Source organism: Stegostoma tigrinum, chromosome X (genome assembly GCF_030684315.1).
Source record: "Stegostoma tigrinum isolate sSteTig4 chromosome X, sSteTig4.hap1, whole genome shotgun sequence".
Lineage (NCBI taxonomy): Eukaryota > Metazoa > Chordata > Chondrichthyes > Orectolobiformes > Stegostomatidae > Stegostoma > Stegostoma tigrinum.
Window position 1 is genome coordinate 6,136,708 of NC_081404.1, and position 25,253 is coordinate 6,161,960.

Here is a 25,253-nt window from a genome sequence, read left to right on the forward strand (position 1 = left end):
TTCCAAATGTGGCCTAACTAAAGTTTTATACAACTGTGACATAACTTGCCAACTTTTATATTCGATGCTCCAGCTAATGAAAGCAAGCATGCTATGTGCCTTTTTGACTACCTTATCTACCTGTGTTGCCACTTTCGGGGATCTGTGAACCTGTACACACTGTCAGTGCTCCTAAGGGTTCTGCCATTTGTTGTACAATTCGCATCTGAATTTGATCTTCTAAAATGTACCAGCCTGCAACGATGTACCTTATCTAGTACCTTTAAAGTCCAAGTGGACAACATCCCCTGCTCTGACCTCCATCAAACATTCTTGTCACCATCTCAAAAAAAACTGTTGTGTTGGTGAGCCATGACTCCCCACACAAACCTATCCTGCCCATTGTGACTAGTCCATTTGCTTCCAAATGTGAATAAATCCTGAGTATCTTTTCCAACAGCTTCCCCACCACTGATGTCAGGCTCACTGGCCTGTAGTTATCTAGAGTATATCTCTTTCCCTTCTTAAACGGAACAACATTGGTCAATCTCAAGCCCTCTGGAACCTTGCCTGAGTCCAAAGAGGATGCAAAGATATGTTAAGGTCCCAGCATTTTCCTTCCTTCCCACCCCATAGTATCCTGGGATAGATCCCATCTGACTCTGGGAACTTGTCTACCCTAATATATTTCAAGACACCCAGTACTTCATCCTTCGTTATGTTGACCTGCCCAAGAGTATTCACACACCTGTGCCTAACCTCAACATCCTTCATTTTCCTCTTTTGGTGAATACCAAATTAAAGTACTTATTAAGGATCTCACCCATTTCCTCTGGCTCCACACACAACCTCCCTCCTTTATCTTTGAGTACACCTACTCTTTCCCCTTAGCCACTGTCTTGCTCCTAATACAGGTATAAATGCCTTGGGATTCTAACCCTGCTGGCCAAGGATATTTCATAGCCCCTTTTATCTCTCCTAATTCCCAGTTTGAGCTCCTTCCTACTTTCTCAATATACAAGAGCCTCATCTGTTTTTAGTGTCTAGACCTTAGGTATGCTTTATTTTTAAACTGACTGACTAAACTGATAATTTTCCCCTGTCACCCAGTGTTCCCGAATCCTGCCATTTCCATTCTTCATTTTCACAGGCATGTGCCTGTCTTGCACTCAACTATCTGAAAACTTAGGGAATTATGGCCATTGTTTTCAAAATGCTTCCACATTGAAACTTTGATCACTTGGCTGCGCTCACTTCCCAACATTGGGCCCAGTATGGCCCTCTGCTTTGTTCGACTATCTATGTACTGTTTCAAAAAAACCCCCTGGATGCACCTATCAAATTGCTCCCTATCCAAACGCCCAGCACTAAGGGAGTCCCGGTCAATATGAAGAAAACTAAAATCACTGACTCCAACAACCCGAGATAACAAAGTGTGGAGCTGGATAACCCAGCAGGCCAAGCAGTGTTTTAGGAGCACAAAAGCTGACGTTTCGGGCCTACTGTGTTCATCCAGCTCCACACTTTGTTATCTTGGATTCTCCAGCATCTGCAGTTCCCATTATCTCTGATCACTCCAACAACCCTATTATTTTAACATCTTTCCAGAATCTGACTACATATCTCTTCCTCTGTCTCCTGTCAGCAACTGGGAGGTCTGTAGTTACAATCCTGAGGTGTTTGCACCTTATGTATTCCTGAGCTCTTTCCATAATGCCTCACTGTAAGATCTCTCCAGGGTGACCTCCCTCAGCACAGCTGTAATATGCTCCCTAACCAGTAATGCAATTTGCCACCTTATTTTTCTCTCTTCCTCCTCTGTCTCATTCAAAACGTAGATGTTCTGGAACGTTAAGCTGCCAATGCTGTCCCTCCTTCGACCATGTCTCTATGATAACAGCAACATCATAACTGCCTGCATTAATCCAGGTTTTATGTTCATCTGCCTTACTTGTTATACTTCTTGCAAGGAAATAAATCTCGTCCAAGCCTCGTGTTCCACTAAACTCAGCAAGCTATCCCTGACTACTCTTCCTCTTAGCTATATTTGCTTTAGTCTGAAGCACTTACTCCATCTCTATACATAGTGACTTGCTGCTCTGGTTCCCACCCCTGCCACACTAATTCAAACGCTCCCAAGTAGCACTATCAAACCTCCCTCCCAGGATATTGGTGCTCCCCCTGTTTTAGATGCAACCCATCCTTCTTGTTGAAGTCTCTTCTTTCCTGGAAGACATCTGAATGATCTACATGTCAGACGCACATGCATGCCACGTGTTTCTGTTCTTGGCCACAATAGCCCATGGCAAGTGGAGTAATCCCTGTCATTACTACCCTAGGGGTTCTGCTTTTTAGTTTGCTACTTAACTCTCTGAATTGTTATTGCAGGACCTTGTCACTCTTCCTACCTTTGCCATTTGTGCAAATATGGACAATGACTTCTGTCTGTTTACCCTCTCATTTCAGGATCCCTTGTACCTGCTCAGACATCCATGATCCTAGCACCAGGAAGGTAACGTACCATCCTGGAGTCTGTCTGTCAACCACAGAAGCGCCTGTCAGTGCCGCTGCCTATTGAACCAATAATTACTATTGCTATACTACTCTCTCTTCAGCCCTCACCCCCGCCTTTGCTTTGTCCACTGGGGTCAGCCGTGGTGCCGCTGCTCTAACGGCTGCTGCTGCTGCCACCTGACGGGTCAAATCTTCATCAGTATCCAAAATAAAAAAAATCTTTTGATGGGGAAAAGTTGAAGGAGACTCCTGCACTGAGTGCCTGCCCTGTCTAGTGGTCACCTGTCTATCTTTCTGTATCTTGTGTGTGATGGTGTTTCTGTGACATCTATCTGTGCCATGTGTGCACTCCTTAGTCTTCAACTGCTACTCAAAACAATTCACTCGTTCAGCAAGCAGCTGAAGCTGGGTGTGCTTCCTGTGGTTGTAATTATCAGGGATGTGCTGTGCCATGATTGACCATAGCGCTCAAGCAGATCACAAAACCCAATCAACTATTGTGTCTGCGTCTCTATTGGCTCTTAATTTGCGAATTAAAATTTAATTAGCTACCTCAAAATTACAATTATTACTTTCTAGCGAATAGTTCCCCCCGCCCCCAACTTTCTCTCGCTGTTTCTGAGCCCTGTGTCCTAACTGGATGATGAACTAACTGAACGAGCCCTTCAGAAAGACTGAGCCACATTTACCCTGTCATGCAGTGAGATTCCTTTACCTGCAGTAAGGGAATGAACGCATTAACACAACCTAGGACCTGACCAGTCAAAAAAAAGTGCTCCCTTTCCCCCGTGGCATCAGCAGGATGCTACCTTGGAATGGGTGGCCACTGGACCCTCGTGAAAGGAACATGGCCAAGCTGAAACTTGATAAAGATTAACCCTTCATTCCCCTGAATGGGACTGACCTTCATCTCACCTGTTTCAAACAGTCAGCCTCCAGAAGGCTTGGCCATCAGTTTTGATGTCAACCATCTTCTGTCTCGCTTGCAGGCCTCCCCATAATGGAGGTATGAAAACCAGGAGGTTGTTACCCAGTGGTCATTTCACCGTACAGATTGTTGAGAATAGAGCTGTTAGTCATCTAAAATGTGACCGAGCTAGCACAGATGTTATTGGCTCAGCATGACAGAATGCTGATGGAATAGCGTGCTTCAGGACCTCTGACTTGGTGACCTTGTTCTGCTGATATATCTAAGTCAAAGGTGGAAGCTGTTCAGTCTTTTCTGCTGCGTAGCATATGTTGTCCAGGTCTCTCCACTAGAACAGTGCTCTGCAGACCTGAAAGTGTCCTAGTTATCTGAACTTTGCTCTGATTAGTTTAGTGTTAGAAAGGCATTCTTACTCTTGTGCTGGGCTGAGAGTCATGAGGGTCCCTGTATGCACTTTCGCACTTTCTCACTTTCTCATCTTCTCTGGAAGCTGGATGATTGTTTGCCTGACTTCCATATTGAAGTTATCCCATGAAATATTGATTACTTTCCACGTTTCCATGAAACATTAAAATAGAGAGCTGCTTTTTAAAGTAATAAATGGAAGAATTTGATGAGGGGGAAATGTTCTTTTGGAAGAATTTGCTTTCATGTTGCATGTTTTAACTTAGAAAATGCCTGTTTCACAAAATAGAATAAGAGTAGTTGTTCACTTTTTAGTTGGAGGTGACAAAAAATGTTTGAGTTTTAAAAGGTGGAAAGGCATGATTGATTTGGCAGTGAGTGCCAGAGACTAGGGCCCGTTTTTTTTTTGTTTTTTTGTTCCCATGTTTGCATTAATTGGTTTGGCACAGTCAGGCAGAAAAGACAAAGCAAATTAACTTGCAGTTAAAAATGGAAATATAGAGTGAAATATTGCTATCCAATGACTAGCACTCAGCCTCTTAAAATGAGTCTTTCCTCCTGGACCATTTTAAGTCTGCTTACAAAGTAACTCTGAAACTATAAAATATAACCGCACTAAAAAACAATTAAAACTGCAGCATAATTGCTGATAAGTATAACTATTCTCCAAAGAATGTACTGCTTTGTTCAGATTTCTGTAAACTCCACATTAAAAGCAGCCAGTTGGAAAATTTGCGTACAGTCCATTGAGTTGCTTAATTATTAAGCCTATTAAAATTACCTGAGTGATCCTTGTTGGCTGCAGCTTGCTGTAGCAGGATGCTAAGTGTTTGAAATCAAAATGACGTGGATGTTTCTTCATTTGCAACAGGTTATCTATGCAACGGTAAGTGACAAATGCACAGGTGGTGCGCGAATGGCATGTGGTGTCAACTGCTTGATCCACTTAAAGAAACAGCGTAACCCCTTACTCCTGCTCTTACCCTGAATTCTCTTTCCCATTCCCTCCACCCCCCGCCACAACTGCCCATTGTTGTTTTTTTGTGTGGACCTGTCCCCCCCCCCCCCCCCCCGTTTCTGAATTTTGTTTACTGTATGTTTGGGTTAGAGATAGGAGTTGCAGTTACTTCTGTATTTGAGCAAGATAGTGCTCATTTCATCTGCCACCTTCCCTAGAAATGTTAACAGTAGTCACTAACAAATGAGCTGTTTCATTGTTAGGCGGATGGAAATGTGGCTGTTTGCCTAGGAGAGTCTATCATGTAGGATGTTTACAGTACAATTTTTGAAAGGCAATTTTGAAAAAATGTACAGATGGCTTCTTTGAAAATACTAAATTTACAATCAGTTGAATCTTTGGATCAGAACAATTTTGTAGTCTAAATAGAGACATTGATGGTCAAATCACTGGAATCTGGAAGAAAGCTGTTTTGTCATTATGCCTATGCTTGTGGCTGCCGCTTGTTTGAAACTGCCCATTCGAGCTTGTGAATCATTGGATATTAGAAGCCATGTGCAAGTTATCCATGTACTGATGTAAACTCAATCCATCAATATTTAGGAAATTGGGGATGCTTTTGTTGGAATTTGAGGTGCCTTGGGTGGGAATTTCATTGGTTGACTAAATTGTTTCAAACAAATTTTACGTTGGGAAATGTTTTTCCTAAAATATGTTCAATTTTTTTTGAGCACAGGATCTAATGAAATGAGGATCTGAAGGAAATCAGTATTAGTATGGCAATTCTATTGGGGAAATTGTCGAATAACATCACCATATGCTCATAACTGCAGAGAGTATAACTGAGTTTTGTGACTGGAAGTATTTATAGAGGATTATGATCTGCAGGTTGCATTGATCTCTCTTCCTCCCCCCCCCCCCCCCCCCCCCCAATTAATAAAACCTGTTTGCTGTTCTTAAAACTTTTCTATATTCGTGAAACATGGCATTGCTGGCTAGGTTAGTAATTATTGTCCATCCATAATTACCTTGGAGAACATTGGTGATGGAGTGCTGCTGCTTTGAGTCACTGCAGTTTCTGGTGTTGGTACTCATTGCTGCAGAGGACAGTGGAGACCAGGTCAATGAGTGTCCTCAAGACAGAGACCTTTGATTAGTCAGGAGATCAAGGGTAATGGAAGGAAGGAAGGTAGAGGAATGGGGTTGAGAAAAATATTAACTCTAATCGAATGGCGAAGTAGAGTCAATGGGCTGAACAGCCTAATTCTGCTTCTGTATCTTACGGTCTTCTGGTACATCCACATTACTGTTTGGAACTTCCAGAACTTTGACCCAGAGGCACTGAAAAAATTACACATCACGTTCTGACTTGAAATATACTGGCTTGGAGTGGAGCTTGCAAATGCTTCCATGCATTTGTTTTCCTTGTCCTTCTAGGTAATAGAAGTCACGAGAGTGGAAGGTGCGGGATTGGTGAGTTGCTGTGGTGCATTTTGTGGATGTTACACACTACTTCCATCGTTTGTCGTCATTGGGGTGTCAGTCAAGCAAGTTGTTTTGTGCTGGATTGTTAAGTTTCTCAAGTGTTGGAGCTACACCCTACGAATGACAGAATATTCCATCACACTCGTGAATTGTGCCTTCTAGATGTTGGTCGGGCCTTAGTTGGGGGCACAGGTGAGTTATTTGCCATAGAATTCACAGTCTTTAGCATGTTGTCATAGCCACAGTAGTTATGCTGGGTAATGTCAATGGGCAACAGATATATATTCTCTTGTTGGACATCATCATTGCTCAGCACTTGTATGGTGCAAACCTACTTGTGCCGTGCATCAGTCTGAGACTGGATGCTGTCTATGTCTTAGAGTCATAGAGATGTAAAGCACTTGCTGCATTTGGTTGCAGATCTGGTCTGCTGGAAGAATTTAGTTTACAGTTGATTTTCAGTGCTATAGAGCAGGGTATGGGAGCAATTTGCCAGGAATTCTGACTATTTACTATAATGCTTGCTGGCAATAGACATGGAAGGACAAGATTAGCCTTCATTCCTATACTCCAAGTGAAATAACTTGCTGGTGTTTGCATACTTGTGCTGCAGTTATCTGTGTGACTATAATGTAGAAAATGTAGGAGACGTTGCTTTCAAGAAAACAAAGAAATGAGTTGGGAAAAGGAAGTCCAGGAGGCTATAAGACTCTCTCGTATTGATTTTAAATGCTGTAGGAATGTTTTTCTCTGGGTCATATGCAGGAAATCATGCCCTGCTTTCCTGGATTCACACCCAAAACAAAAGATGATAAAATAACCACGCAGTCCCACAATTTATCTGATTTTCAGACCCAGGTTGATTGAGACCATGGACAAAGTTATTGTGCTTAGTAGGGATTACTATTTGTTATAAATAATTTATACTCTGGCTGCAGGTCAATAATGATAAAATACTGGTATAAGCCGAATAGATAAAACGTGCATATGCACTCTGGAGTGGTGCTTGCTGATCTAAACATTTCTTTCTGGCTTCCGTTTTCTGAATTCTTCCACTGATTTACAAGAGGTGTAGGGTGGCTGGTTCACTTGTAAAATGTCTCTGATTTATCATTAAAGGATGATTAAAGGTCACAGCATACAACAATTGCTGAAGGACAGATTAATTGGATTCCTTCAGGTTTAAAGTGAGTTTTATCTACAGAGAAGAGGGCGAAGCAGCCTGAATTGGTGGAACTCAATCTTTCTCTGTAACTTGTTCCCAGCTCCAAACTGTTCAGTTACAAAGGGAAACAGTCACGCAATTGTTGATGAGCAAAAGACCTTTGTCATCAGTAATTGCCATTAGTCCGTAGGCCAGACAACAACTTGACGCCATTGTGATGGGGAAGCACAATACTAATCACATTGAAAATAACTTATTGCGTGAGGAAATGGTACACCAAATCATTCAGATGGTTTCAGTATAACTTACCACATATACACACCTGTGCATTAAGTTTAGTAAAATATTTAAAGATACTGATTTTTTTTAAAAAAGCTAGTCTAGCTTGCTTCTGCATTTACTGAGTCAGATTTAATCAAATGTGCGTTATTGCAAAAACTTAGTTTGAGAAGAAGTGTGTCATAGTTGTTTGGTGGGGAAGGGGATACAAAGCTTATTTAATCTATATTAAAATAAGCCAGCAAGAAAGTATCAATGCCAGTCCGGTGCCATATCCAGATATGAGACAACCAGTTGTGTTTTTTTTAAGAAAGAACCCGTTGTCCATAAAAGAACCTAGCTTCACTTTTCTGTCCTCAGATGCTGCCAGACCTGCTGAGCTTTTTCCAGCAACTTCTGCCTTTATGTTTGGCTTCACTTTTGTTTGTTTGCAAGCTCAATGTGACAAGATGGGTGTCAAGAAAGTTTCTTATTAAATTGAAGGACCAACTGTAGTTACTGAGAAACTAAGGCAGGATTCTCTTTAAAGAATAAATTCTGGCGAGGAAATTATAATTTTAATAGAAGTCCAGATAAAAGAGACACTCTGAAACCAGACTTGGGTCATCTTGAAAAGTGCAAGAGACAGAAAAGCTTGAAGAGCCACGACCTTTAATTGTACTCTAGACAATATGCTCACAAACACAACACAAAATACAAAAAGTGGACAACTGTTAATGTCATGTGTATTGCAGTTTGTGTAAACTTGAGACTGGAACGAGAGGATATGATTCAAAAATAAGGAGTATTCCATTTACTACCGAGATCGGGGATCGTTTTACTTAAGAGTCATGCATTTGGAATTCCCTTCCCAATGTCTGATGGAGGCAGGATCATTGAGTAATTTTGGGCAGAGGTAGATTGGCTTCCTGGTCAGCCAAGAATCTGTACAGTTTTGGGGGTAGCTGGGGTTGTAGAATTGTGGTAAAGGTTACATTAACCACAATCTTAATGAACAATAGAGCAGGCTTGAGCAGCTGAATGACCTGTTCCTGCTTCTCATCTGTATGTCTCTACCTCCCCTCATAAAAAGACTGCACAAGACAGGACAAGCCTACAAATTGAATCAGCCCCCATAGTGACATTTCACTAATTCTGCTAGTTTGCTTCCCATATCTGAAGATCTATAATTGAAGTGATTGTTTAATTGGACATTTTGGGAACATGCCAAAAGATCTTTAATTTTTTGATAATCAGAGCTGGTTTATTGAGCATCAAGTGACTTGACCTGTATTTTAAAAGAATGAAAAAACTGCAAATGCTGTAAATCACAAACAAAAACAGAAATTGCTAGAAAAGCTCAGCAGATCTTGCAGCATTTGTGGAGAGAAAGGGTCGAGTGACCCTTGCTCAACTTGTGTGTATGCTTTGTTAAAGCCATTTACAATGACTTAAATGGGTTAGTGCTGGATTAGGAACTCTTGTTTTTAAAATGATAAACCCATTTCAAATATACTGCTCAAAGCTAACAATATTAGGGAAGTAGAGATGTGCAGCACAGAAACAAACCCCTTTGGTCCAGCTCGTCCATGCTGACCAAACATTCTGTATTAATTAGTCCCACTTGCCAGCATTTGGCCCATATCCCTCTAAATCCTACCTATTCATATACCCGTCCAAATGTCTTTTTAAATGTAACAGTACCAGCCTCTGCCACTTCCCGGCAGTTCATTCCATACATGCACCACCCTCTGCATTGAAATAAAAGTTGCCCCTTAGGTCCCTCTTTGTAATCTTTCCCCTCTCAGCTTAAATCAATATCCTCCAATTTTGGACTCTCCTACTCTTGGGGAAAGACCCTGGTTATTCGCCCTACCTATGTCCCTCATGATTTTGTAAACTTCTATAAGGTCACCTCTTAGCCTCCTGATAACTGTAGGGAAAATAGCCCCAGCCTATTTGACCTCTCCTGATAGTGCAAACCCTCCCAACCTGGCAACGTCTTTTGTCAATATTTTTCTGAACCCTTTCAAGTATAACAACATCCTTCCTACAGCAGGGAGACCAGAATTGAAAACAGTGGCTTGGCCACTTGTAGAACAATGTCCTGTACAGTCACAACGCTACTTCCTAACACGATGCATTGACCAATAAAAGTAAGCATACCAAACACTGCCTCCACTACTCTATTGACCTCCAACTCTCCTTTCAAGGAACTGTGAACCTGCACTCCAAGGCCTCTGCTCAGCAGGACACCAGTACATATGTCCTGCCCTGATTTGCCTTAGCAAATTGTCCACCTGCAGGCTGATGGAGAAAGTGAAGTCACATGGGGTCCAGGGCGTGCTAGCTAGATGGATAAAAAACTGGCTGGGCAACAGGAGACAGAGGGTAGTAGTAGAAGGGAGTTTCTCAAATTGGAGACCTGTGACTAGTGTTCCACAGGAATCTGTGCTGGGACCACTGTTGTTTGTGATATACGTAAATGATTTGGAGGAAGGTGTAGGTGGTCTGATCAGCAAGTTTGCAGATAACACTAAGATTGGTGGAGTAGCAGATAGTGAAGGGGACTGTCAGAGATTACAGCAGAATATAGATAGACTGGAGAGTTGGGCAGATAAACGGCAGATGGAGTTCAATCCAGGTAAATGCAAGGTGATGCATTTTGGAAGATCGAATTCAAGGGCAAACTATACAGTAAAAGGAAAAGTCCTAAGGAAAGTTGATGAACAGAGATCTGGGTGTTCAGGTCCATTGTTCCCTGACGGTGGCAACGCAGGTCAATAGGGTGGTCAAGAAGGCATATGGCATGCTTTCCTTCATCGGATGGGGTATTGAGTACAAGAGTGGCAGGTCACGTTGCAGTTGTATAGGACTTTGGTTCGGCCACATTTAGAGTACTGTGTATAGTTCTGGTCGCCACATTACCAAAAGGATGTGGATGCTTTGGAGAGGGTGCAAAGGAGGTTCACCAGGATGTTGTCTGGTATGGAAGGTGCTAGCTATGAAGAGAGGTTGAGTAGATTAGGATTATTTTCTTTAGAAAGACGGAGATTGAGGGGGTACCTGATTGTCTGCAAAATCATGAGGGGTATAGACAGGGTGGATAGCAAGAAGTCCCCCCCCCGCCAGAGTGGGGGACTCAATTACTAGGGGTCATGAACTCAAAGTGAGAGGAGAAAAATTTAAGGGAGATAAGCGTGGAAAGTTCTTTACGCAGAGGGTGATGGGTCTCTGGAACGCGTTGCCAGCGGAGGTGGTAGACGCAGACATGTTAGCGTCTTTTAAGATGTATCTGGACAGGTACATGGATGGGCAGGGAGCAAATGGACACAGACCCTTAGAAAATAGATGACAGGTTAGACAGAGGATCTCGATCGGCGAAGGGCCTGTTCCTGTGCTGTAATTTTCTTTGTTCTTATCTGAATTAAACTCTGCCACTCCTTTGCCCATCTGATCAGGGCCCTGTTGTGCTCGAGGTAACCTTCGCTGTCCACTACACCTCTAATTTTGTTGTCATCTGCAGACTTACTAACCATACCTCCTATATTCACATCTAAATCATTTATATTTTTTAAAAAATGACAAAAAGCAGTGGACCCAGCACCAAGTGTTGCAGCCTGTGACCAACGGTGTGCCTCCAGTCTGAAAAACAACCTCCCACTACCCTCTGCCTCCTACCTTTGAACCAACTTTGTATCTAAATGGCTAGCTGTCCCTATATTCCATGTGATCTATCCTTGCTAACCAGTCGACCATGAGGAACCTTGTCGGACACCTTACTGCATGCCAGATAGATGGCATCCATTGCTCTGTCCTCATCAATCCTCTTCGTTTCTTATTCAAAAAACTCAATCAAATTAGTGAGACACAATTTCCTGCACACAAAGCCATATTGACCAACCATAATCAGTCCTTGCCTTTTTAAATACAGGTAAATACTGTCCCTCCGAATCCCCTCCAACAACTTTCCAATTTTTGACATCAGGCTCACCTGTCTATAATTCCCTGGCTTTTCCTTCCCACCTTCCGTAAATAACAGCGCTATTGTCAGCTAACCTCCAGTCTTCCAGCACCATGTTAGCTAACCTCCAGTCTTCCTACGACAAATGATAATATAAATATCTCAGTAAGGGGCCCAGTAATCTCTTCCCTAGCTTCCCACAAATTTCTTGGATACACTTGATCATGACCTGGGGATTTATCCACCTTTATGCATTTTAAGATGTCCAGCACCACCATCTCTGTAATAAGGCACTTTAAGGTTGCACTATTTGTTCCCTAAGTTCTCTCGCTCACAGCTCACTGTCCTTCTCCACAGTAAACAATGATGCTATCAGAATTTTTTAAAATACTTAATAAAGATGCTGGTTGTGCTAGCTTTCAGAAGATTTGTTCAGCAACATGCCAATAAATGAGCAGCAACTTCAGCAAATAAACCACCTTTTAAAGCTAGTGTTTTTCACCTGAATTTCAAAATCTTGGCTCCATCCATTGTATATGTATTGTTTGTTGATGTTCAAATGTTGAGAGTATCAAGATTCTGAGGGCAGTAATCAAAATTGTATATTTAATTTCCTAAATTCTGTTCTAAATTTAGTGATGTCCTTGCACTGCCGATCTTCAAACAGGAAGAGTCCAACTTGCCACCAGAGAATGAGAATAAACTGTTACCCTTTCAGTATGTCCTGTGTGCTGCTACCTCTCCAGCTGTGAAACTCCATGATGAAACGCTTACGTATCTTAACCAAGGTAAGGATTAGGACAACACCATGGCTCAATTTTTGTGAATAATGCCAGTGCTGTTACTTGAACAATTTTTAAACCATATATAGTCTGATGCATTCTGGTCAAAGTATCTCGCGGCCTGCAGTGTGTAAATGCAGTTCGCTTCCAGATTATTAATTTGGATTATTGCTCTGTTTTTAATATTCCCTTTTAAGCAAATGAAACTGTTTTTTGATGTGTTCAAAAGTGAATTTGGGTTGAGCGTTCTGGTTTGTTCTGTTTTCAGGGCAGTCGTACGAAATCAGAATGCTTGATAATCGGAAAATTGGAGAGTTGCCTGAAATCAATGGCAAATATGTGAAGGTGGGTAGAGTAGAATATTGGAGCTACACTTGTTGCCTGTTTTACTTGAAAATGCCATTTTTATCATATTGGGTTAAATTAGCAAAATGTGACGTTTTGTGTTGCCATGTTTCCTGTCGGAGTTGGACTGATTTATGCGAGTTTGAAAACCAATCTGGAAGCAAATGTGTAACTGGACCTGCCTAACATGATAGGTATATGGAAAGGCATTATTAAATTAGTATTAAAGAGCAATGGCTATTAATGGTGGTTTTCTATATAAATAAGAGCTCATTAATTGTGATCCTTTGAATATTTATCAGTCTATTGAATGAGGGGGATCAGGTTGCCTGTTTGAATTAAAAATTCTACTTTTAACTGTATTTGTTACATAAAAGGTCCAAACATTCATTAACTGAGCCAAATGAATAGTTTCTGTAAATCCAGCATTGATCAACTTTTTATTGTATGACCATGTTTGAAATGCTTCTGCCTTTTCATGCCCTGGAACACAGTTTTATTAGGTGGTATATTTTGTAGAAGCTGTGGCAATACGAATGTGATGGTAAACAACTGCAGGTGGTTGGAATTGTTAATTGTCAGTGAAATGTGTTTGATTGTTATGTGGGTGTTGGGTGTTGGGCATTAACTGGGAATTCACCTGTGCCCTTGAAAATAGACATGGATGAAAACTGGTTGTTGGGTTGAGGTCTAGATTGAAATGTGTATCGTTTGTGATACATATTGCAAATATGTCGAGAGACTGGATCTAGCTCTATAGTGCAATAATTAACTTGCTGGAATATAACATGCTGCTAGAGGACAGATGCCTAAAGATGAACCCGAAATAGTTCAGACCTTCCTGCCATTCCTAAATATCCTGTACCTTTAAATATTCAGACCCATGTTGTCCTGTGGTTGTCTTCATAATAGCTACCAGATTCTATTTATTGATTTGTTTGTACTCTGTTTATATGTTTTGTTTGAAATGCTGCATGCATTAGTTGAAAAATTTTATTTTGCTTGTAACTTCTAGTCTTGTCTATTGATTTGGTCTCTGATTTGTACTATCTATCCCATTCTTTCGTGGTCTGTTTATAATTTCCTGTAGTAATACCTTACACTGACCGGGCTCTTCACTTCTTGATTTACCAAATCTTCCCAAGTTTGATCCTGTGCCCCCACTGCTTAGTTTGAAATCCTCGCTGCTGACCCAGTTACACAGTTTGCTAGAGCATTGGTCCCAGCATGGTTCAGGTAGAAACATTCCATTTCTACAGAAAGCACTATCACGGCTAATGGTGCTAGTGCCCCAGAAACCAGAACCACTTCCCTCACATCAATCTTTGAATCATGCATTGACCTCTAAATTTTATACACTTGATGCCAATTTGCATGTTCCTCAGGTAATATTCTTGAGTTTGTGACCATTTGCTTTTTAATTTGGCACCTGCTCCTTATACTGATTTATGCAGAACCTTTTCCTTTGTCCTACCAATGCCCATGGTACCTGCATGGACCACAATGACTGTATCTTTCTGCTTCTGCAAGTTCCTCTCCAGCCCTTGAGCAGATGTCCTGAACCCTGGCCTGAACTGTTGGAATCCATGTGCTGTAACTGGATACACAATACCCTTTGGGTCAAAATCCTAAAAATCCTTCCCCTTGACACTGAAGGAACGGCGATATATTTCCAAGTCAGCGTGGTGACTGGCTTGGAGAGGAACTTGGAGATCGTGGTGTTCCTATGGTTTTTTTTTTCTTTATTTATTCACAGGATGTGGGCATCGCTGGCCAGGCAGCATTCATTGCCCATCCCTAAATGCCCAAAGGGCAATTAAGAGTCAACCACGTTGCTGTGGGTCTGGAGTCACATGTAGGCCAGACCAGGTAAGGCTGGCAGTTTCCTTCCCTAAAGAACATCAGTGAACAGGTTGGGTTTTTCTGACAATCGACACTGGATTCATGGTCATCATTAGCTGCTTAATTCCAGTGATTTATTGACTTCAAATTTCATCATCTACTATGGTGGGGTTCAAACCTGGGTCCCCAGAACCTTATCTGGGTCTCTGGATTAACCGCCCAGTGATAATACCACTGGGCCATTGCCTCTCCTATGTTTCTGCTATCCTTGTCCTTGATGGGAAGGGTCTTTTCAAATTTCTGAAGCGCATCTTGTCGATGGTACACACTGCTGCTACTAAACATCAATGGTGGAGGGAATGGATGTTTCTGGGTGAAGTGGGCTGCTTTGTTCTGGAGATGGTGTCCATCTTCTTGTGTTGTTGGAGCTGCACTCATTGAGGCAAGTGAGGAGCATATTCCATCACATTCCTGACTTGGTAGACAGGCTTTGGAGAGTCAGGAGGTCAGTTATGCACTGCAGCATTCCCAGTCTCTGACCAGTTCTTATAAACACAGTGGCTATTTGGCAAGTCCTGCTAGGTTTGTTGTGTGACAGCCCCCAGAATGTTCATTGGGGGAAATTCAGTGATGGTAATGTCATTGAATGTCAAGGGGCAGTGGTTAGATTGTCTCTTATTGGTGATGGTCCATACCTGGCATTTGTGTGGTGTGTGTGTTACTTGCCACTTTTCAAACCAAGCCTGGCTGTTGTCCATTGTTGCATTTGAACACTGACTACTTCTGTATCTGAGTCGTCGTGACTGGTGCTGAACATTGTGTAGACATCAGTGTACATCCTCACTTCTGACCTTATGATGGAGGGAAGGTCATTGAAGCAGCTGAAGATTGTTGGGCATGGGACCGAGTAACTACCTTCTCCTGCGACAGAGTATGAGCCAATTCCTGGAGACTGAAAAAAGTTAGGGAAACCAAATGCGATAGACCACCTCTTTCCCTTTAACTCTTACGAAGCTCTCAATGCAACTTGCAACAGAATGCGAAGTTGCATACGTTTGTATGTTCCTAATGCACAAGGCCTAGCTGACCCAGTTACAGAGGCTCCAGTTTCAGGATCTGGTTTAATTAAGTCCAACTGCTGTACAGTTAAAACCCTTTTTAAGGCTGGGAACCTAAAATTTAAGTAGATTGTGTAGTTTAAATTCAAACTTCAAACAAAGGTTTGTACAAAAAAATTTACCTACTGTTGTTTGATACAAGATAAAGCATTTGCCTAATGCCTGAGACATGGTCAAATTGTGATGGATGTTTTGAATATAGATGTCTGATATGTTCTTGCTTAGAATGATCTCCCTAATATGTTAGCATTCTTCCTTCTGAAAGATGATGGGCATGCAGCAAACTGCTCATCAAACCCCAGTAGGTTTCTTAAATGGGTATGTGCCAATTAAGTAGATTTTAACAGTTTTTACATGTTGTGATCATAAGATTTTCATGAGTTTTAATAAAGGGGTTAGCTTTTATTGTGTGTAACCTAATTCAATGCTCTGATATTTGCATGAACACAGACTACAAAGTAGAGAAGGATAGTGAAGTTAAAGGCATATATAGTTTGGAGAGGCTAGTGATTTGGTTGACTAAGCTAAATTTGTCAATTCCACTGCTTTCACTTGATCAGTTGATCCAAGGTGATTTAAAGATGCAGATGGGTGATTGACTATTTTTCTGAATGTAGTAGTACTGGATGACTTTCAAAAACCTACTCTAGCACCAGTAATAGTCCCAATTGCAGATATGATTCAACAAACTTACAAGTTGGTTGGCAAGCAAGAGACAAAGAAACTGACGCTGGCCCCTGGCTGCTCCTCTTTTAGCATCCTGGCTGCTTGTGCTGTTCTGCAGTGAAAGCAAGTACTCAACAGAAAACATCAGCTTGTCACACAACCTTTCTCCAGTGGCCCAAGGAGCTAAATATGGCCAATGTATTCTAATTATTCTGAAAACAAAGTGCGGGAAATCACAGCGGGTCAGGCAGCGTCCATGGAGAGAGACCAAGCTAACAGTTTTAATCTGGATGACTCTTCAGGGCTATTCTAATTGTAACTTGATGAGATCCTGTATCTGAATCCCTTTCTCAGTCAGGGACACATTGTCATGGTGATAGATAATGATTTGTCTCCATCCAATTATTCACCCATGTGAATGTCTAGATACTGCTAATCAGATAAGTGATGTGGTTGAGGTCAGTGTCTTTGGTGGGTTTTGCACACAGGTGGACTCTGTCTTATTGTTGTCAAAGTGTAGAATTTAATGATACAAATTGTGGAGCTATCTTTGACTGATAACTCAACTGAAGCTACTGGAATTAATACTGGCCCTTTGTATTCTCAAGTATGATGTTACTGTTAAGTAAATGTAGCACAAATGAAACTTGACCTGAAGCATGATAAAGCTTATTTTTGGGAAGTCAGTGAATCTGAAGTTTACCCAGTCTGCCTTTTTTTAAAAAAAAATTCATTCATGGGATGATGACGTTGCTGGCTAGGCCAGCATTTATTGCCCATCTCTAATTGTTCAGAGGGCAGTTGAGAGTCAACCATATTGCTGTGGGTCTGGAGTCACATGTAGGCCCAGATCAGGTAAGGATGGCCATCAGTGAGCCAGGTGGATTTTTTCCAACAACTAACAATAGATTCATGGTCATCATTAGATTCTTAATTCCAGATATTTATTGAATTCAAATTCCACCATCTGCCGTGGCAGGATTTGAACTCAGGTGCCCGGTGATAATACCAGTAGGCCATTGCGCTGTGTCGCGCCCCCCCCCCCCCCCCAGCCTGCTCCACCATTCAATTCAGACCCTGGCTGATTTCACTCATGTCCACTTTTCCTATCTTTTTCCCATAACCCTTAATATCACAACTGATCAAGAATCTTGTCTATCTCAGCCTTAAATACGCACAGGACTCTGCCACCGAAGCTTTCTGTGTCATGGAGTTCCAAAGAGACTCCGTCTTCTGAAAAGAAATTTGCCTTAATCTCAGTCTTAAATTGGGGCGCCTTTATTCTGAGACTATGCACTCTGGCCCTAGAGGCTTTCGTGAGGGGAAACATTCTCAGCATTTTTGCCGTCAATGAGATTATGTTGCACTCTTCCAAACTCCAGTGAGTGCAGTTCCAACCTGTTTAGCTTTTGTTCATGAGACATTCTTCCATACCAGGGATTATCCCAGTGAACTTTCTCTAAACTGCTTCCAATGAAATGGTGTTTTTACTTAAATAAGCGGACCAAAACTGTACACAGCACTCCAAATGTAGTCTCACCAGCACCTTGTTTGGTTGCAGTAAGACCTCCCTACACTTTTATACTCCAACCCCCTTGAAATGAGGCGCAGTATTCCAGTAGCCTTCCTGATTGCTTGCTGCCCGTGTGCTAGCTTTTTGTGTTTTGTGTTGCAGGTTTCTGCAGTTTTTCTCCATTTAAATAATATTCTGTTCTTTTGTTCTTCCTTTCAAAATGAGCAACTTTGAATTTTCCCACATATTTCCTTTGCTAACTTGTGCACTTACTTGACCTATCAATATCTCTTGAAACTGTGATGGCTAGCACGAGGGGGCATAGCTTTAAACTGAGGGGTGATAGATATAGGACACATGTCAGAGGTAAGTTCTTTACTCAGTGTAGTAAGGGTGTGGAATGCCTGCCTGTAACAGTAGTAGTCTTGCCAACTTTAAGGGCATTTAAATAGTCATTGGATAAACATGAATGATAATGGAATAGTGTAGGTTAGATGGGCGTCACATTGGTTTCACAGGTCGATGCAACATCAAGGGCCAAAGGGCCTGTACTGCGATGTTATGTTCTATGTTCTATCACCCTTGCAACCTGCCTTTCCACCTATTGTTGTCATCTGCAAATTTGGCAATGGTACATTCACTTCTTCCTCTGGATCATTCATATATGTTGTGAATAACTTTGACCCCAGCACTGATCCTTGTGGTATTCCAGTGATCACTGGTCACCGGACAAAAAAAGCACCCCATATCCATACTTACTGTTTCTTGCCCATTAGCCAATTTTCTGTCCTTGCCGATGTACTACCCCCAACAATGTGGGCTGTTATCTTTTTGCTTCCTTCCCTTTTTGAATAGGGGAGTCACACAGGCCATTTTCCAATCCTCTAGTAGGTCTGGAATCCTAACAAAGCAGAAAACCCCTGGTAACAGCTGTGACAGTAAGGCAGTACTTAAGCATGGCAATCAGGGTTTATTGTTTGTGATTAACCAGAATTAATTATAAAATGTGAGCAGCTGATAGAAGTCAATGAGGCACCTTGTACCTCAAATGCTCATATGTTTTGTGATGCACGTCTTGAGCTGAATACAGTTGATCAAGAGCTGGATAGTGATCATGAGCTACAGTACAGGGTTATCATGTCCAAGACCAGTTAACGAGAGTGGGTTCTTGGGTGACACTTGTTCTGGAGGTATTTAAATATTGGCTAAATGTTTGAGTAATAGCCAAGAAATGAGGTCTACAGACTCACGGACTAGGATGAGTGTGGAAGGAAGTGCATTGCAAGGACTGGAAGTGACCTGAATTAGAAAATTTCCAGATACCAGAGAAAGACCTTCTGATAGTGCACGTGGGAATCTCATGGTCAGTATCCTGGCAAGCGTAAAAGTGCAGCTAGATGCTCTAATTTGAATAGTTATAAAATGAAATGAAGCCCACAGAAGTCTGAGCCGATCTGGAACCAGGATTCCTCATTCTCATGAAGGTTTTGTGGCAAGCTGTGTACATGTATATAGAATCCCTACTGCATTGAAGCAGGCCATTCAGCCCTTTGAGTCCACAACAACCCTCTGAAGGGAGGTGTAAAATAATGTATCTGTTTTCCTTTATAAATAATCTTATTTCCTCATAAAGGCCTCGATATAATCTGGTTCCACAAGTTCTTGACCGGTGCATTCCAAATCACAATCAATGTGGAGGAGTTTCTCCTCATCTCATGGATGCCAATAATTTTGAGAATAAACTAATGATAGACAAAACTGAGGGAATTGAATAGTTGGTGATAGTTTGGAGTTTATTCTGAGGAGCTAGATAAGGGTGAATCGCTCTCTGTGAGGTAGATTGTACTAAAATGTCCTCACAAATAAGCATTAAAGGACTAAAATTGCCCTGAGGTTTGAAGAGTGATAGGAGTTACGGATGTTAGAGTGGATTCCTTCACTGTTTAGGAGAGCATGTGGAAAATCTGTTTATCGTTTCTGTCATGAGATTATCGATCAGTTGACAAAAAGATTGTTTCCTGATAGTGGGTACTTTTCAGGTGAGATTGCACAATCTATTGTCAGCAAATCTCTTTTTGGACACAATGTTGCTTGTCCTTATCAAGGAAAGCTTTCAGCCACCTTGTTGCAGCTTAATGATTTATTATAGAACACTGAACATTACAGCACAGTGCAGGCCGTTCGGCCCTCAATGTTGTGCCGACCTGTCATACCGATCTGAAGCCCATCTAACCTACACTATTCCATGTACGTCCATATGCTTGTCCAATGATGACTTAAATGTACATAAAGTTGGCGAATCTACTACCGTTGCAGGCAAAGCGTTCCATTCCCTTACTACTCTCTGAGTAAAGAAACTACCTCTGACATCTGTCCTATATCTTTCACCCCTCAATTTAAAGCTATGCCCCCTCGTGCTCGCCGTCACCATTCTAGGAAAAAGGCTCTCCCTATCCACCCTATCTAACCCTCTGATTATTTTATGTTTCAATTAGGTCACCTCTCAACCTTCGGAGGAATGGAATTGTGGGAGATATAGCAGTTTGGATCAGAAATTGGCTTGCTGAAAGAAGACAGAGGGTGGTAGTTGATGATGGGAAATGTTCATCCTGGAGACCAGTCACTAGTGGTGTACCGCAAGGGTTGGTGTTGGGTCCCCTGCTGTTTGTCATTTTTATAAATAATCTGGATGAGGGCGTAGAAGGATGGGTTCGTAAATTTGCAGACGACATTAAGGTCGGTGGAGTTGTGGATAGCGACGAAGGATGCTGTAGGTTGCGGAGAGACATAGATAAGCCGCAGAGCTGGGCTGAGAGGTGGCAAATGGAGTTTAATGCAGATAAGTGTGAGGTGATGCACTTTGGTAGGAGTAACCGGAAGGCAAAGTACTGGGCTAGTGATAAGATTCTTAGTAGTGTAGATGATCAGAGAGATCTCGGTGTCCATGTACACAGATCCTTGAAAGTTGCCACCCAGGTTGACAGGGATGTTAAGAAGGCATACAGTGTTTTAGCTTTTATTAATAGAGGGATCGAGTTCCGGAACCAAGAGGTTATGGTGAAGCTGTACAAAACTCTGGTGCAGCTGCACTTGGAGTATTGCGTACAGTTCTGGTCACCGCATTATAAGAAGGATGTGGAAGCTTTGGGAAGGCTGCAGAGGAGATTTACTAGGATGTTGCCTGGTATGGAGGGAAGGTCTTACGAGGAAAGGCTGAGGGACTTGAGGCTGTTTGTGAAGTTCAAGAAATACTGTTAATAAGATTAGAGTTTTAAATCGGGAATCAAACTACTTGGGGCTTTTGGTTTGGATACTAAGCGGAGTAGGTCTGGAATCGCATTAAATCAACAATCCTATTGCAAATCCCACTCCAGTTAATCATATTAGACCATTAAAGATGGTATACCTATTGAAGGGAGAACAGTTGTGCAGCTTGATATCAACAGACAAAAATAAGGTGGTTATGCTGGAACTGTACAAAATGCTAGTTAGACCACAGTTGGAGTCATGCGTGCAGTTCTGGTTACTACATTATAGGAGGAACGTGATTACAGTAGAGAGAGTGCAGAGGAGATATACCAACCAGAATGCAGTCTGGGCTGTAGGGTCTGAGCTTTGAGGAAAGATTAGGTTGAAATATTAGTTTTCTTTTTCTTGGAGGAACAAAAGCTGAGAAATGACCTGATGAAATATTGAGGGGCATAGTAAGGAAGGCATCTTTTTTTCCATCAGTAGAAGGATCATTAACAAGGGGGCATAGAATTTAAGAAGATAGGCAGAAACAAAGGAGCATTAAAGGTTTTTTTTCACTGAAGTTGGTGGGAGCCTGGAACATTCTGCCTGAAAGGGTGATTAAGTTTGAAGCTCAACATTTAAGCGATTTTTAGATATTTACTTGCGTTGCCTTAGCCTCCAGGACTTACAGGCCAGGAGCTGGAAAATAGGATTAGTGTAGTCAAATCTTTAACTAACGTGGACACTCTGGTCTGACTGGATGCTTCTTGTGCTGCAAACATCTGTCTGTGGTCGGTTCAGCTGGTTGGTTATTCTGCTTAGACATGATGCTAGTTTTGATGTGTTGGAGTTTATACTACTATGAAACAGCCAAAAATTGAGAGGTAAGTAAAACATTAATGACAAAGTCTGAAGAAATGCATTAAATTTCCATGCATCTGATGATCTGAAGAACATGGAGTGAGATATTTTTAGCGTTGCTTCATGTGCTAATTGGTGTTCAAGTGCAGTAGTTCCGTTATACTTTATGGAGGAAAATGGGGACCCCTGCCTTTTGCTCAAGAAGCTAAGGAAATGTCAGGTGTTAAAAGTATTTTAGCTGCTGAAACAATGGCTCTTGTCGCAGCAGTGTCTTCGATTCTGTTTGTCAAAGTATTTAAGATTCTTATCAAGATCACTAATGAAGATGTTATACCTGAAGAATGTTTGGGGTGATGCATACTCAAAAGTGCAAGTAAAAAAAGTTTATAGATTGACCCTGCTCACTTAAAACAATGCTTGAGACAAAAGAGATATAAACAATTGAATTGGTGACTGCAAGTATTCAAGTGCATTTTTGTTTCACTTTAAGAGAAAAGCTTTTGGGAAAACTTGTTAAAGGTCTGAGAGAATTGTTGTCTTGCAGTGTGGTGCTTTGTACAGAATATATGAGGGTTTCTTAAATTTGAATAGCTGTGTGTGTTTTTTTTTTCTATGAGCAGTGAGATCTCTGCAGATCCTGTAAGATTCTTGAGGGCTTCAAGGGTGGTGTTCTACACAATCTGCAAAAGTGCAACTTGTGTTTTTTAGGGTAGGATAAGAGTGGGAAAGGTTTTACTTTGTTTTAAAACAGAACATTTTAAAGGCAAAGATAGATATCAAAGCAGATGGATGTGAGGAGCGACTAACCCTGCAAATAGTACCACGGCAGATCGTTTTGACAGGGAGAAAATTTAGCCCCTCGTTCTCGTCAGCTTTCAAAAACTAAGTTCACACTTGTGAATCATTGTGATGTTGCTGTTGAATCAACCTCATCATTCATTTTAATTTTGACATGAAATTATATTGATTTAAATGTAAGCTAAGAATGAGTGATTGGGGTAATTTCTGAAAACATTGTTTTCCTTTTGTCTCCCCACTAGAGTATTATCCGAGTGGTGTTTCATGACCGGCGTCTACAGTACACTGAGCACCAGCAGTTGGAAGGATGGAGGTGGAACCGGCCGGGAGACAGGATCCTAGATTTAGGTACTTTGAGTGCAGTGCGGACTTCCAGAATTGTTTAGTTTCAGAATTGTCAACATTGTTTTGTGTGCTTCAGGCCAAGGGCATGTTTAATCTAGTGTTTGACTTGATGTATAAAAGTTGATATATTATGCAAAATCCTGAATCAGTTGATTATAGTCTTGACAAACTGTGACAGGCTCTTAATGCTGAATTAATTCTTTCTTAACCTGAATCAGTGTGCTATAGAGGAAATTTTTGTGGTGATTGTGTCACTGCAACATCACAAGATGTCCATGCTTGCAGTTTTCCCACGTAAGTGGAGTCGAATAGATGCATGCCCCTCCTTGGGAGAGAATGATCTGAGGTTTCATCGTACCAGGCCATGTTCAATTTCATCTTAAGATTGTACAGCTATATGAGAAGTATTGTCTGACACTAGATAGAGTGCTTACCTCTAGGTTTCTAAATGATGTTTGGCATGGAATGTTAATTCCCTCAGAAGCCAGAACGTGACCTAAGAAGCCAGACACCAGCCTTTAATTTATAATGGAATTATTCACAGAATACAGCATTGAACATGTATGTTTTTTCCCCCCTTACTCATTCATGGCCAGCATTTATTGCCCATGCCTAATTGCCCAGAGGGTAGTTCAGAGTCAACCTGGAGTGGGTCTGGAGTCACTTGTAGGCCAGACCAGGTAAGGATGCCAGTTTCCTTCCCTAAAGGACATAGTGAATCAGATGGTGTTTTTTGTTTTGTTTGGATTCGTGGTCATCTTTAAATTCTCAATTCCAGAGTTCTTTAAATTATTGAAATCAAATTCTACCATCTGCCATGGCAGGATTCAAACCTTGGTCCCTACAATGTTATTTTGATCTCTGGATTAACAGTCTAGTGATAATACCACTAGGCTGTGGCCGCCTCCTTTGTCAGTACTGTCACAGAAGTGTTCTTTTATTTTTTTTAAAATCAACATTTTTGCGTATGTTATGGCATAACTGCTGGTGGTATTTGAACCTGGGTCTGTTGCTGAGGTATGGCACAACCACCATGCCAGGTATTTTCTAATCAACCCGTTTAGGGAGATGATTGCACACCTTTAGAACAGGTGGGACCTGAACCCAGGCTTGGAAGTAGAGATACTACCATTGCATCTCAAGAGTCCTTAGTATCTTTAATCAACCTGTTTGGATATGACTCATTTCCAGCAATTAATGCACTTGTGTATCCTTAATCTTGATAACAGTAAACAAAACAATATTTCAAAACAAATCGAGACGCAGAAAATAAATTTTCATATTCTGTATAGCATATAATGCGAAACCTTGTTCTAGAATCTCCAGTAGTAGGCATTTTGTGAGAGTATTCCTTTTTGTAAAGGAACCTAACAATTCATGACTTGTGTTGACCCATTGGAGATGTTTTCTTTCCAACATTTCTTTGACGTTAACAAGGTCAATCTTTAACCTTTCTGGAATCGTACTTTCTTTTTTGTCGAATGTACTTCCTCCCTCGGAACAATTCACTAAATGATATTCAGTGGGCAAGCTCAAATTCTTGGACTCCCCTACCCCAGACAGACCTATATAAATTTTCCCTAAAATATGCTGCGAATAGAACATCTTATCTATTGCTTTCATGAGAACAAGTGTATTTGCAGCTGCAGCACTTTCTACTGCCTTTATTTTAGCTTCCCAGGCCAAGGGACAACATTTTCTATTTTTATCTGCCAAGAGTGGTATAATGCCAATGGTACTTGAGCACTGATGTTTGGTGTGAGAATCATCACTGAGAAGGACTAATTTCGTAGTTTATCTTTTAGGTTTCTCAAGGCTTGACTATGCACTGCTGTGTGTTTAATTTTTAAAAAATATTTTATCTCACCATAGATCATCTGTAATTGTAGTGTGTTTCATCACTGTACTTGGTCCCAATACACCAAAAGTGGCATCAGTTCTTGTTTGGATCCATAGCTAAGTCACCCTTCCAGTTGGGCTACATAACACTTTTGTTTCTGTCTCTGTGATAACCAAGTGCTGTTTATTTGCATATGAGTAGTATTTTCTATATTGATTCAAAGTTGCATCAGCCTGTATATATAAGGTACCTA

At 41.3% G+C, this 25,253-nt stretch overlaps 1 protein-coding gene across 6 annotated transcripts in view; it reads left to right on the forward strand.

Moving 5' to 3' along the window:
- tfcp2 (transcription factor CP2) overlaps positions 1–25,253 on the forward strand; it is a 116,785-nt gene that overhangs the window by 17,089 nt on the left and 74,443 nt on the right. For all 6 annotated transcript variants that reach the window (XR_007246685.1, XM_048523510.2, XM_048523509.2 and 3 more), the window contains exons 2-4: positions 12,293–12,444; positions 12,707–12,783; positions 23,058–23,163. Coding sequence is in view for 5 of the 6 variants with exons in the window: in XM_048523506.2 (XP_048379463.1) it covers positions 12,293–12,444; positions 12,707–12,783; positions 23,058–23,163 (335 nt within the window). In the remaining variant the exon portion in view is untranslated. The remainder of the gene's footprint in view (positions 1–12,292; positions 12,445–12,706; positions 12,784–23,057; positions 23,164–25,253) is intronic.